At 34.7% G+C, this 15321-nt stretch overlaps 2 protein-coding genes across 2 annotated transcripts in view; both read left to right on the top strand.

Moving 5' to 3' along the window:
* The first annotated feature begins 1786 nt into the window (after positions 1–1786).
* Positions 1787–6140, top strand: LOC126756578 (peptidyl-prolyl cis-trans isomerase FKBP8). Its single transcript, XM_050469766.1, has 9 exons — positions 1787–1903; positions 2032–2443; positions 2496–2639; positions 2851–2933; positions 3045–3186; positions 3242–3409; positions 3468–3557; positions 3616–3756; positions 5808–6140. The coding sequence occupies exons 2-9, from the start codon at positions 2063–2065 to the stop codon at positions 5883–5885; spliced, it is 1227 nt and encodes a 408-aa protein (XP_050325723.1). The 5' UTR covers positions 1787–1903; positions 2032–2062; the 3' UTR covers positions 5886–6140.
* A 711-nt stretch (positions 6141–6851) lies between these two features.
* LOC126754767 (uncharacterized) overlaps positions 6852–15321 on the top strand; it is a 14076-nt gene continuing 5606 nt past the window's right edge. Inside the window, exons 1-4 of the mRNA XM_050466870.1 lie at positions 6852–6898; positions 10846–11006; positions 11060–11262; positions 14691–14839. Of these exons, the coding sequence (XP_050322827.1) occupies positions 6852–6898; positions 10846–11006; positions 11060–11262; positions 14691–14839 (560 nt within the window). The remainder of the gene's footprint in view (positions 6899–10845; positions 11007–11059; positions 11263–14690; positions 14840–15321) is intronic.

Here is a 15321-nt window from a genome sequence, read left to right as displayed (position 1 = left end):
GATTTTATTGAAAATTTGTGTTATGTTTTTAGTGCTTTGCAAAGGACAATAAAAAATTTCAAAATTAACAACTTCATTACAGCATTTTTTACTCCCAATGGCCTATGCTCAAAATTTCGACTGAAAGGATAGTAAATGAATCAAATCATCAATAAAGAAAACTTTTTTTAAATAGATTTTATAATTTTTATTTAAATTATAAAGATTTGTTACAGTTTTTTTTTGTTAGAATGAATGCAGAAGATGCGCCAATTCACAGTAGTCATGCACAATAGTCATTTACAATAAATTGACCGAATCAGCTGTTCATATTATCACTAGATTCTAAAATGGGTGCACTTGTATATTTCGGTATGAGATTTTTGCAATCTGCAATCTTGGAAGAGCAGGAGAATTCCCCTATTGCCTTAAGAGTGCGTCAGAATGGGTACTTGCACGATAACGACGGGTAAGTATGCGAATGAAGCATGCGAAAGTAAACAAAAATCAGCTGTTCTTCATAATCGCCAACTTCCAATGTCAATTGAATACGTTACCGCATGCAAAAGTTGACAGTTGGTCTACCGAATGCTTCTCTGGTAGAAGACACATTGTCAATATGTCGCCCTCCATATACTGTATACATTCAACTCAGTTGTCAGTTGCATACATTTATTTATTATAGTACTATCGACGTTCATTAAAAAATTTAAAAATTCCAACTTCCTTTTCAAAGATTGGACACATACATATATTTTATTTTATTGGAAAGGAGAACAGTACATCGATCACGAGATATATGTATGTATGCAATAAGTAATGGTTGTAATTCTATACCGCCAACCTTCAAATGCTTCTAATAAAAAAGTTTACTTAGTCATTAAATTATATTTTCACAGATGTCGGTTGAACTAACATTCACTACATTAACCCTTATGCTTATTTACTACCTCAATCGCTTGAGCCAAAATGTACTTGAAAATATTTTGCAGGTAAAATTAAATCGCACCTTTAAGAACAAAGCAAAGTTAATATACCCTTTTTCCATTTTGTGGGTACAGGGAATACAAAATATACATAAAATATACCGTAAAATCTTATGCAGTGAACATTCGAGCTCCATCGACTTCTGCTCCTCATTGAAAGAAATATAACAAAAATCAAAATCGGCAAACAGTCGAGCATATCAGTTTTGACGACTGCGGCTGCTAACAACTGCCGAAAGTCGACACTTGCTGCTGCTAAAAGGGGCCATACACGACACACATGTGCGTTCGATCTGTATGAAATCGTTTCGCTATACACGACAAACAAATCCATTTTGCGTTCGTTCTTCACACAGTGAACATGTGCGACAGGCAAGCGGAAAATTGTTCGTTCCCGATCTTTCCTATTCGGCGACTCAAGAAAAATGAGATTTTGTGTGCACACAGCGCTCATACACTACATGTGTGCACACCGATCGTAAAAAATTAAAAATTTTCGCGAACATGGATCGGTATACGCACAAGCCCATACACGAGTAAACCGCAATCGCTCACATACGAATCTAACGCACATGTGCCAAGAAAATAAAACGGCGACTATTGCTGCTATTTGATTTTTGTTACTGTTTGATATTTTTTGCTGCTTCGACTACGACTTCGCTTTTTTCAAAGCAGAAGCCGAAGTCATAGCTGATTTTAAAAAGTTATAAATGCAACCAAACATTCTCATACCCAAATCGTACGGACCGCTTACGCGTGTAATGTAGTTGGAGGTTTGGAAGTTACCCTTAAATTTTATCGAACTCCTCGGTAACGATATATATTTACTATCCTAAAATTGACATATTGCTGACCAGCTGTGTGCCGAATTTTGCGTGCTGACGAAGGAAAAATTAGAATTTTTAGAAATTAAATTGGTTTATTAATACATTTCCTTGGTAAGTCCGCAATCGTTATAGAATATTTTACAGACTAAAATATAATTTATGGTAATTGATAAAATATTTAGAATACGTGTTAATGTAGGTCTTGACAATAAAAATAATACATCATTTGTCGTTTTCAGTACCTACCTTCTTTAAAGTACATTAAATACAATGGACACTGAAAAATCCAGTAGTAGTTCATTTGAAGACCTTTCCAATATAAACGAATTAGAAATTAAATCAGCACAAGTAAAGGAATTGGATGTCAAAGCAGAAGAAAAAGACACCTTTCAAGTTGGGGCGAAAATTGAACAACATCATCAGGAAAATATTAAGCATGAAGGGGGTGAAATTGGTGCTTCTATTGGAGATGAAGAGCCGTGTGATGTGTTAGGCAATGGCCAGTTAGTTAAACGTGTTATAAAACAGTCTCAATTAAGTACTCGTCCAGCAAGGGGAGATCTAGTAACGGTTACATTTAAGGGTCGAATGCCTAATGGAATCGTTGTTGAAAAAAAGGAAAATTATCAAATTCATGTTGGAGATTACGAGGTTTTTGAAATTACGTTGCTTATTTATTTTATAATAAAATTTTAATGATTAGGTTGTGCAAGGTCTTGACATGGTTATTCCTTTAATGAACGTTGGCGAAGTTGCTGAAGTTACTATTGATGCAAGATTTGCTTACGGTAGCCTAGGTTTAAAAAATGAAGAAAATGAAAACGCAAGCGTGCCTGCAGATTCAACAGTAAGAAAAAATATATACCATATATAATCCTACATTTTGAAACTCCCCTATACATATTGTCGTGTATAAGTAAAAGGCTTTGAGAAAGCTGGTAAATTAGAAATCACCGAGTTCTTTCCGGTAGAATATTTATATTCTGTCCACCTAATTTCAAACTGTTATTTTCTATTTTAGTACAAATAACTAAAAGTTTATTCTTGAATTTTTACAGCTAATATATGAAGTACATTTACAAGATTGTAAAAGTGAGGATTTTTCGGATTTAAAGTCCTTTGAGATACGCCGGAAATACGGGTTAGTAATACATTAACACCATGTTGTCTTATATATTTATATGATTGTAAGATATTTATATAAGAAATATGTACATTTATTAATGTATGATATACTTACATATACATATAGAACACGTAAAAAGGAACGGGCAAACTTCTGGTATAACCGTAATGAATACAATACGGCCATTCAGTTGTATAGGCGAGCGTTAGAATTCTTGGATGATCGCGATGGTGATCCTGATTCTGCGTTCGATAAGGAAGATTTGGAAGTGAGTACATTTGTACTTTTTTATATATACATATATTTAACTTTCTGTGTATAAGTTTTCTAATAGCGATTTGCAAACATTACTCGAGGATAGATTGATTGTCTACAATAATCTGGCAATGGCTCAAATTAAAATTTCAGCGTTTGATGCTGCTTTGAAGTCAGTAGAAAACGTACTACGTTGCCAGCCAAGCAATTCTAAGGCTTTGTATCGCAAGGGACGAGTAAGTATAAAACGATCTTCATTTTTCATTTTATATTTAAATGCAACTCATTGAATAGATCCTTGAGGGAAAAGGTGATACGAAAGGAGCTATTAATTTATTACAAAAAGCTGCGACATTCGAACCAGATAGTAAAGCAATTCAGCAGGTTGGTGCTATTGTTGTTAGTATTGTTGTAAAAAAATAGAACTAATTATATTACACAGGACTTAGCAAAGTTGATAATCAAAGCACGCAGAGAAGAGCACAACGAAAAAGAAATGTATCAAAAAATGCTGGGACAAGCAAAAAAACTTGAACAGAAGCATAAACAACCGCAGAAGCAACAAAACATTGAAAGCTCAAAGGTATGTAATTGGTATTATTTTTTAAACCGATTGTTTGCTAATCAGTTTGATACCAAGTAGACAACAAAGTGACAAACAATGTTATTCAAAAATATTTGGCCATATTAGCAACAATAGCAACGACTACAACTTGGAAACGCAAATTAAAAGGATAACGGGTATAATACTGATTTTATAAAGGGGAATTTACATAATAAATCAGTAAATTGTTAGGTTTCTTTCGTCGTATCATATTTACCTCTGACAGTGCATTTTGTTAACTATATTGGCATTGACAAATAATTATTAATAATATCTCGCATGAATATCACGTTCAAAGATTGAAGAGAGTCTGGTTTATTGCTAAAGACCAATTACTTCAAATAACCCCCATAAGAAGTAGGTTAATGGTGTTAAATCACAACTTCTTGGAGGCCATTTAATGTCACAATTTCTAGAAATAATCGAATCTCCAAACCTTTTTCGCAACAATTCGGTTGTTGCACGTGCTATGTGGCACGTACCCCGTCATATTGGAACCAGGTGTTGTCAAGAGAAACTTCTCCCAATTTTGTTGGTTATGATAGATCTATAGCGCTCTCCATTGGAAGTAACATTGTCAACAGCTTCATTTCGAAAAACTTTATTTAAAACTTCGTTTTAAAGTTGATGCAAGGCAAAATCTGCAAAGTTTAGTGGCTTCTGTGCTCGAGTGAGAACAATCCTTTCTCAAAATCCGCTAAGTTGTAGTTTGAGACAGTCCCAATTCTTGAGAACGTCTTGGAATGGAAAAATTTTCATTACTACGAGCGATTCTTCGTTTTATTGGCACATGTAAAGAAAATGTACGCTCGAATTTTTCAACAATTCGTCGACGATTGTTACGTCCATAAAAGGCAAGCGTCGTCGCACGAAAAATTGCAATTGGAAAACGATTGTTTATCTTTCCATGATGAAATTGTATGCATTACTAAATATAATGAAAAATTAATTAGAGGTTATGAAATATTAAAAATGGCCAAAGTTAGATCATTCCTACTGGAAAACCCGTTATAATTTTGTCCAATTTTTACTTAAATTATTGTGATATCCGTGGAGTATTTCTTATGTTTATGGGATCGTCGCAGTGCGACCCTCCGAAAAATCACCGACTTTCGCGTTGTTTTTTTAATATTAGAGTCCGGTTTTTTTTTTTAAATAAATACATTAATGACGAATGAAAAATGATTTTTTATGTTTATTTATTGGGTGTATAATAGTTAAATAAATTGTTGAAATGATACGTAATTGCGGCCGCAATTTCGATCCAAAACAAAAATTTCAAAAAGCTTATAAATCGGTTGCTATCGCGCTATGGATTTTTTTTTTTTAATTTGACAAAATGGCGGTTTTAACAAAAATAATCGAATTTGACCTTTTTTCGAGAGTTTCTCGTAGAAAAAATTGGAAGATTTCAAAATAAAAAAGCTATAGCTCGATAGAGAATGAAGTGCTGAACACAATGAGCGCGACAGACTGCAAGCGACATATCTGTCAAATATTAAAATACACACGTTCTTATGGATACAGTTATGTAGTTGTGCAGCTGCCTCAATAACTGTGTCTATAAGAACGTGTGTATTTTAATATTTGACAGATGTCGTTTGCAGTCTGTCGCGCTCATTGCGTTCAGCACATGACGTTAAAAATGTTCCCGCCAAATTGAAATTAGATATTTTCAAAACTCTTCCTTTGAGAGTGAAAACCGTTTTGGAAAACACCATTCTGAGAAAAACGTATTTAAAGGTTGGAGTTGTAGCGCTCCCAACCTGTTCCCTTTCTACAAGAAACGCTGTAGCGACCGTAATAATTTGAATTTCGATTTCAAAATGTGAGAGATTGTTTATTACAGTGTAATCGATTTTTCGAAAATTTCACTCTAAGACGATCCCATAAATTTTCTGCTCGATTTCTCATTTTTTTAGCACTTAGCCTATAGATGTGTGGAAAATATGTCTGTCATATTTTTGCAATTGGAACACTTACATATGTTGTATTATAATTTTTATATATATTTGCTTTTATCTTTTCAGCTTAAACTTATAGGATATTTAATGGGATCAATTTTAATTGGTGTAGCTGGCGTTGCTATATATAGATACAAATACTAGATTTAGTGGATTAATGGACAAAAGCCTACTGTGCGAGGAACATCAAAATAAGTTTATTTAATAATCAAAAATTAAAAAAATTGATAAAGCATTTAACAACAAGAAAATTAGAATCGGATCAAATTTCTGTTTAATTATTATTTGTTTATTTTATAAATTTTTTTAGTGATTTATAGTGTGGGATTTAAGTGTTTTCTATTTTTATTGGTAAATATATTTTAATATAAAGGAAGATTGGAGATGAAATAAATATCATTCCAGAATATATGTTTTTACTTACCAAAACAGAGAGATCAAAAACGAAGAGGGAACGTCAGATTCATAACGTGAGATTAGTTGCAGCGATTATTGAACTCTCTTAGCATGCTACCAACCCACCCCATCATTTAACTAAAGGGTATAAGGAAAACGGGGTTCATCAAAAATTAGCTTTGCGGTGGCTACTGAAGTCAGAATACTTGAAAATGCCGACAACAGCTCTGAGTTTACATTTTTCAGAAGAATTGCTCAAAATATTGGTTAAAGTTAGTGAGAAGAATACGCGAGGTGGACAAAAAAATGGAAAACAATGACATCGGTTGAAATTTAATATCGGTATGCTTAGGAGACATCTGTAAATTAATTGGTACTGTAAGGAATCTAACTTTTAACTCATTCTTCAGTTCAATGTCTGGATTGTTAAATAAAAGTCTCAATTTAATGGTTTCTTTCTAATTTAAACAGCTCAACACTAATTTCTCGTTATTCGAGTTTAAAACTTACTGTTTATAGCTCTTCTAAGCTGCACTGTAATTTGAACTGTTCGGGCACAGTCCAGCAGACCTTATATAGGAGATTATTGCACAAACATTACCATTTGAACATTCTGGCAACTACGAATTACGTTGTTTAGTTGATTATAGCAATTTATCGTTATGACTCCCATTCTGATCAGTCCCCCACAACCTTCATCTCGCTCCAATCCTCATGCGAGAACCACTTGGCAACTCTTTCTTCCTCGCACAGTATGTTCCGTGCGTCGGAATGTCAGTCAAATGCAATTTCTGCAGTGTTTGGGTGTCACTGTTCGACGTGTTCTGGCATGCGCATCAGTAGAGTGCGTCGTACGTTGCCCCATGCTGTAGGAGTCTGCCCCCGGAGACATCGACCGCAGGGATAGTTCCCTAGAATGTCAGGCGATGTCGAGGTCGAAATATTTAATATGTACATCTCCCCAGTTACATGCTGCCCTACAGGATATCACCCAAATATAGATGTGCTACTTCGTGATGAAAACCGTTTGATACTAGGCGACTTTAATGCGCATCGCGATCTTTGGCATTCCTGCCTGTCAAATGATCGTAAGCTGGCGGAATAGATAGCCGATTCGACATTCTTACCTTACCATAATTATGGACACCTGTAGTAGCTCGCCTGATATTAACATTGTTAGCGTTGGTCTGATAATAGCATAACCTTGCGGCCTATGCAAACTCTCGCATCAGACCATCTGCTTATAATTATCTCGATCGAGAAACCTCTCGACTTTATTTCTGTGGACAACCGTTTCTTCGTTAATTAAATTTTTTTTAAGGGATTTCATTTTGGAGAATCGGCAAATGAAAAATCAACACATGCGGACAAAATGGATAGATCACCTAAAGTCTTGCAATCTCTCACCGACTTGAGTAATCTTTGAAGTACTTTCAAGGGTTTGTCTAACCCACGATAATCACGTCGGGCAATGGAATCGATGTCATGTGCTTAAAAGTAAACGGTTATCTTTCCGACATTTCTCGTTGCATGGAACTTAAAATTCTACCCCATAAATCCACAGCGACCATATTCACTAACTGCTGAGGCAGCAGTGCGACACACTTCCTAGGGTCCGAGGAAGAATGGCCATTGAATTGAATTTCAACTCGGTCGTCATGTGTCTTCAGATTAGACAAGATCTTTGCAGTAGCAAACTCACACCGGTGGAGGGGTTACAAGGCTTTAGGTGCTCTATCCATTTTATCCATTATGATAGTTTCTTCTTCTTCTTTACTGGCGTAGACATCGCTTACGCGATTATAGCCGAGTTAACAACAGCGCACCAGTCGTTTCTTTTTTTCGCTACGTGGCGCCAATTGGATATTCCAAGCGAAGCCAGGTCCTTCCCCACTTGGTCCTTCCAACGAAGTGGAGGTCTTCCTCTTTCTCTGCTTTGCCGGTGGGTACTGCGTCGAACACTTTCAGAGCTAGAGTGTTTTCGTCCATTCGGACAACATGACCTAGCCAGCGTAGCTGCTGTCTTTTAATTCGCTGACTATGTCAATGTCGTCGTATATCTCGCACAGCTCATCGTTCCATCGAATGCGATATTCGCCGTGGCCAACGCGTAAAGGACCATAAATCTTTCGCAGAACTTTTCTCTCGAAAACTCGCAACGTCGACTCATCAGTTGTTGTCATCGTCCTCTGCTTCATATAGCAGGACGGGAATTATGAGTGACTTATAGAGTTTGGTTTTTGTTTGTCGATAGAGGACTTTACTTTTCAATTGTGTACTCAGTCCGAAGTAGCACCTGTTGGCAAGAGTTATCCTGCGTTGGACTTCCAGGTTGACATTGTTGGTGGTGTTTACACTGGTTCCAAGATAGACGAAATTATGACTGTCAACAGTGACGTGAGAGCCAAGTCGCGAGTGCGACGACTGTTTGTTTGATGACAGGAGATTCATATTTCGGTTTGCCCTCGTTCACTGCCAGATCCATTTGCTTTGCTTCCTTTTCCAGTCTGGAGAAAGCAGATCTAACGACGCGGGTGTTGAGGCCGATGATATCAATATTATCGGCATACGCCAGCAGCTGTACACTCTTATATAAGATTGTACCTGCTCGATTGAGTTCTGCAGCTCGAATTATTTTCTCCAGCAGCAGGTTGAAGAAGTTGCACGATAGGGAGTCGCCTTGTCTGAAACCTCGTTTGATACCGAACGGCTCGGAGAGGTCCTTCCCAATCCTGACGGAGCTTTTCGTGTTGCTCAACGTCAGTTTACACAGCCATATTAGTTTTGCAACGTTATCGATACCAAATTCAGTCATCGCGGCATAAAGGCAGCTCCTTTTCGTGCTGTCGAAAGCAGCTTTGAAATCGACGAAGAGGTGGTGTGTGTCGATTCTCCTTTCACGGGTCTTTTTCAAGATTTGGGGAATATCTGGTCGGTTGTTGATAGTCACACTGATAAGGTGGTCTTTAATTTTTCACACAATACGCTCGATAGAACCTTATACGCGATATTATCCCACGGTAGTTGGCGCAGATTGTGGGGTCTCCCTTTTTGTGGATTGGGCATAGCTTTCGTACGAACATATTTTACAAAGTGAAATCTTTTCACGAATAGTGTCTTTGAAGTATATCATTCTATGACAGTTGATTTTTGACGGAAAATGTCCGTCTGTTTGTTAAAAATCGGGTCAATATTTTTCCTAGCTCTCTTATACCAAATATAAAAATAACACTAGTTTACAGTACATTTGTTGCCGAAAAAATTTTAGCTGTTGCTGACTACATACATATAATATGCTATTTCCAAAAATATAATTTAAATATTTTTATCAGCTCTAGTTTCAGAGTTTCAGCTATGTTTGTAGGTATTACACAGAAAAAACATGTATCTATTAAGAAAAATTTTATTAAGAAAAATATTTAATATTATTTTTTTTATTTTTTTTTTTTTTTTTTTTTTGTTTTAGCAAATATTAGGGGTATATAGCTTGCTCTTGCAAGATTGTAGATTGCAAAAATACTATACCGAAATATACAAGGGCACGAGAGCACCCATTGCAGAATCTAGTGATATATGAACGACTGATTCGATCAATTTATTGTGAATGACTAATATGCATGGCTATATTTTTAACAAAAAAAAAAATAAATTTTTAACAAAAAAACTGTAACAAATCTTTATAATTTAAATAGAAATTATAAAATCTATTTAAAACTTACCTTCCTCAACAATTTAACGACGTAATATGTCTTTATGTAAAATGACAGCTAAAACAGGGTTGCAATTATATTTTTGCGTAACATTGCACGCAAATATGCATGGGTTTTGGTCTGACATATTTTACAGCCATTGCAAATAATTTTCTGCGTGTGTTTGTGGTTGTGCCGGTGCACCAAGAGGAAATATATGCAATTCTTGCACCGTGCAAGGGTTTTGCAGGAGCAAGCGAATACCAAGGGTTTTGCAAGAGCAAGCGAATGCCCCTATTGAATGTCTAGCAGATGCCTATGATTTAACCGAAGGAAACTTACATCTGGGGTCATTGCGTAAAGTTATCGATTCGAGTATGACATTAATGTATCTTCATTAGTCTCTATGTTTGTATATCGATAGAGTTTTCCAAATGCCCGCAAATTCAAACAAAATTTAAATATTGTTGTGGCTATGGATAATATTAAAAGTATTGACATTACTTACACACAACTTTCATCTTTGGATGTAGAATTTATTTCAAAAAATATAACTAAAGAATACGCCTTCAGTGTTATTTCCAAAGCAATTGAATGCAGAGACATCACTGCTGGTGACGTACTAAATCTGTGGGTGAAAAAGTTGCAAAAGATTTATAGTTATGAAAATTTTTGTCGGACCGATTGGGGTATTTTAACGCTTTGCTGCCAAAATTATTTCGAAAAAATGGTTTGTTTGGAATCATAATTTGGAAGAGTTCTATATTTGAATAATCATATTTCGCTTGCTGTTTATTACAAGGCGCTCGAAAGGACTTGTGTTCTTGATGATAAAACATATAGCCAACTTAGTTGTTGGCTAAAAGAATCTTCGGAGTTTCTCAAATCTATTCATATTTGTGATAAAAAATTTAATGTGACTGGAATGTGCCTATTTTTTGACACTATTTTGGATTTAGCCCAAAAATCCTGCCAATTTTTGAAATGAAGTAAGTATCTTAAACAAATTTAAATTAAAGGTTATTAAAGGTAAATTATCAATTTAGTGCCAAAAAGTCTGATTTAACGTCTCAAATAAGATGGATAAACTTTCTGCATAACATATCACATAAGCTATTATGGGATTGCCTTGAAATTCATGGACAAATAAGTGATACGGAATATTGCGCTATTTTTCACTGTAAGGACACAAAATATTGAATGAAATTCGTATTTTATATTTTTATTTTAAAGATATTAAAGCTTTATGCACCGGTGTTGCAAATGATAAATTTATAGAAATTAAAATCAAGGTAGAAGCATGGAAATTTGTTGCGAAATTTATTTTGAAATACGGTGCTTATGCAAAAAATTATAAAGAGCAACTTGAAGAACAAATACCTGTTCGTATTTTACTCCGACAAGCGGAAAAGAGTTTACTGATGATTTATAAGAAGGTAAGCAGTATAAGTGTTTAATTTTTTTAATCAACTGTACATAACCGATTTGCATTTTAATTTTGCGAAAGAATGTTAACTCTATATGACAAATAATTAATCTTTTTTTTAAATGCTGTTAACGTTTCCAAACTTCTGGACGATAAAACTTGGGATAATGATAATGCAATGTACTGAAACATTAACAGTTTTCATCCCAGCTTTCCCTTTTCCTTTACCAGACAATAAACACTCTTCCCCAACCATCTTCTCATAATCCCAACCCGTCTCAGCATTTGCCTAAAGCAGAACAGCTTTTCAGGATAATCAATACTAGAACATTTCAGAGAACCAGGCATTAGACGTGATAATATATAAAACATAATCTTTTTTTTCTTTACGCTTATTTGTTATTCTAGTTAGTTTTGCAGCTCGAATTATTTTCTCCAGAAGTAGGTTGAAGAAGTCACACAAAAAGAGAGGTCTTTCCCGATCCTGACGGAGCCTTTGGTGTTGCTCAAAATTAGCGCAAAACCCAGTGGAGGGGATGTTTCGCCTTCTCACTATAGCTCGCTTTTACACGAATGTTCTTTGGCTACCCAAAGGATACTTTGTCAAAGACCGTAAGTCGTGAGCTGCTTCAGCTATATATGTATGTAAAATAATCGTTCATGTCCCCACCCTATTTCCTGGTAACAATATTACCAATTTCATTGGAGTATTATAAGAAACGGCTGTTCAACGAACTTAGATTCAAGCTCATACACAAAAGCTCTTTAAAATATTCTGTCAAAATGACTTGGAAGTATTAAGAGATCGTCTCAGTGTGAAATTTTCGAAAAAAGGCTTCCAAAGCGCGATAGCGACTTTCCTACAGATTAATAACCGTTTTGAAATTTTTGTTATACATTATTCCTTTTGTTGGTCAAAGTCCAAAAAGAAAAAAATGGTAATTTTTTTAATTTATTGTAAATATTTGAAATTATTGTTTGTTTGTAGAGACTTACATCTACTCAGAAATTTTTACTTGGCATTAATGAATTTGGACCAAAATTTTTTTGTTGGTTCTGTGCTCAAGGTCAATAAAGAATATAACCATTGGTGTTTTCGATTTAGTATAATTTTGGTCATCCAGAGAAGATGGTTATCCACATCCACGCCCACAAAACACCATTAACCAAAAACCTATGCCATAACTAAGTACTTATTTGAGATATAAAACTGTAATTTGGCACAGGGGATCGCAGTAGCAAAGAACACCTAGGGAAAAGATTTTGAAATAGTCGGAGTGGGCCACCCTCTAAAAAGTTTAATGTATATATCTCCTAAGCCACTAAAGCTACAATATACTATATAAATACTATAGGAACTCCTATCCACAGTGAAAGTACAAATGAATGAAATCGGAAGATAACCCCGCTCAGTCCCCAATAATGGTATTGTGAAAGACTAGTAAAAGCGAAATAAATCAATCACTATATACACCAGATGCATTCAAATTCACCTCTGAAGAAACATGAAAGGGCTTTATGGGAGCCGGTGTGAAAATTGAACGATGGGCGCGGCACCGCCGATTTTTTGGTGCAATCCCATATTTCGTGACCCGATCGTTTGTTTGTACTAACCGTGCTCGACGCTGCTTAACTTCGTTGATCGGACGAGAACCGATGTATTCAGCTAGTATTGTCGTTGGCTTCTTCGCATATTCCTATCTGACAATGCGAAAATGGGCGAAATCGGACTATAACCACGACTAATTCCCATATAGAAAAATTTTAAATTCCATTTGATTATTTCACTTTCCAGTACACAAATCAAGATCACATTAATGCATATAACGGTATAAAGCTATAAACAAGATCACATTAATACATATAACGGTATAAAGCTATAAACCAAAATATTACCAAAAATTGTCCAAAATAAACCACAACTGTTCAAGTCCCTGGGTAAAGAATATGTGGACCCAAATTTCTATAGTTGACTTTTGACCGATAATATCAGTCAATGTATGGGATATACAAAAGAGAAATTCAGAGATAGATAGATAGATCGCTATAGTAATTCTTTGTGTCAAAAATGGTTTGATCGGGCCAATACTTCTCTGAGCCTTCATATACTTAGTATAAAATGATTTTATACTGCATATATCGGCAAAAATTGCAGTTATCCCAATGAAATTTACAGAACGTGTTTTACTCATAACGGTGCCTAAAATAAATAACTAATATCAGGATTTTCGAACATCCGACACACTTTACTCCATATGATTGGTTTTACAACTTAAGACATTACTTTGGCTGTTATTCTTGCAACCTGCAAGAGTATAAAATGTTCGATTGCACCCTAACTTTTTTTTTGACTTTTTGTTACTATTGCCTTTGAAACAGAAAATGTTGAGTTTTTTACATTTCAGTATGTGTCATCATCGTTGCAAACCCAATGGTATTACAATACCTTTATTATGGTATTGTTACCAAATGAGTGTCAAAAGTATTAAGTGTCTTCCATTCCAATTGACTCGGACTTTCCCTCAGACAGGGATTAGAAATCAGTTATAATAACAATAACCGCTACGAAAAAATTCATTTTAGTATAAAAGGTAACAACGATCTCGTTTCATACAAGGTGGCTTCCAAAGTAAACAGACGTAAAAAAACAAGACAAGTGGGGTTTTTTTCGACAAAATCAATTTATTTTATTCAAAATAGTCTCCTGCTTCAACACAGCTGTTTGCACGGTCCAAAAGCATGTGGAAAGAGTGTTTTAGCCCGTTGGCCGGTATGGCCGCCAGTATGCATTTTGAATGTCTTCTACGTCTGCATAACGCTTTCCTTTCATGGGCAAATGCATTTTTCCGAAAAGGACGAAGTCGCACGGTGTCATATCAGGTGAATACGGGGAATGGTTAATGGTTAAAATGTAATTTTTGGTCAAATAATCGTCCTTTGAATGTTCTGAGCAATTTTTGGTCAATCAATTGAAACATTTCGGTAAAGGTTTTACCAATTTTAAAACAAAATTTAATGTTATTATTGCGATTGAAAAAGATAGCAGATTCTAACGCACCAATCGACATCCAGGGGGCGTTAGGTTACAAAAGTCCTGTTTACTTTGGAAAGCTCCTTGTATATACACCATTAAATTTATATAGATTAAAATGGATACATAAATAACTCTGCTGTCAATAAAGATTATTATAGTAGTATATATTAATACTACTAACACGATCCGATGTTATTTAAAGTGACTTTTCTCTTTCTGGATTGGAAGACATTAAAATTATTTTGACTCTCATTCTCGATAAAATAATAAAACGTAAATTAGAGTGAAATATTTTTTGTCATGGAGTGTGTGAGAGTAAAAATTAAATGCAAGAAATTTTGTTAAATTTTTGTTTTTAAATTTTTAGTGGATTTTTCAAATTTTAAATGATACACGTTTTGCAGGAACTTGGAGAGGATGACAAATATGTGGATCAGTATTTGCGAATTACTGCATTTTATTTAGAAATATTATATAGAATTACAACAGTGTATAAGCCCTCGGAATTTCCTGAAGTTAAAATGTTTTTTGAAGTTTTACTCCTTTCCATGTCGTAAGTATTTATATATGTATATATGTACATACATCATATGTATATACTCGTATTAAGTGATATTAATCGATATTACATTTGTACAGCTTATATTTATTTCAAAAACTAAAATCAACTCAATCAAAAGCACTTTTAGCACCTAACCATCGGACAAAAAAGTTTGATTTTTTATACATATTAATGTGCGAGGTGTGATATTAATGAAAAGGAATAATCTATTTGCAAAGCAAATTTAGCCAAATTGTGTTTAGTTTGGCTCTCGTAGCGCAAGAAATTGATATATGCTCGATGTTGCGTATTTATAAATCAAAGTCTATTCGACTAATGTTAAAATTTATTTCCGCTATGAAAGGGTATGGCTTTTTCTCATTCCAAAGTATTACTGTTATTAAATATAAAGCGACATATTTTTTATAATTGCAGTATATCTGACAAACATAAAAATTAAATTCAAATTAAATTAATTAAATTTTCATAGAATT

Source organism: Bactrocera neohumeralis, chromosome 4 (assembly GCF_024586455.1).
Source record: "Bactrocera neohumeralis isolate Rockhampton chromosome 4, APGP_CSIRO_Bneo_wtdbg2-racon-allhic-juicebox.fasta_v2, whole genome shotgun sequence".
NCBI lineage: Eukaryota > Metazoa > Arthropoda > Insecta > Diptera > Tephritidae > Bactrocera > Bactrocera neohumeralis.
This window is presented reverse-complemented; position numbering and strand designations above follow the sequence as displayed.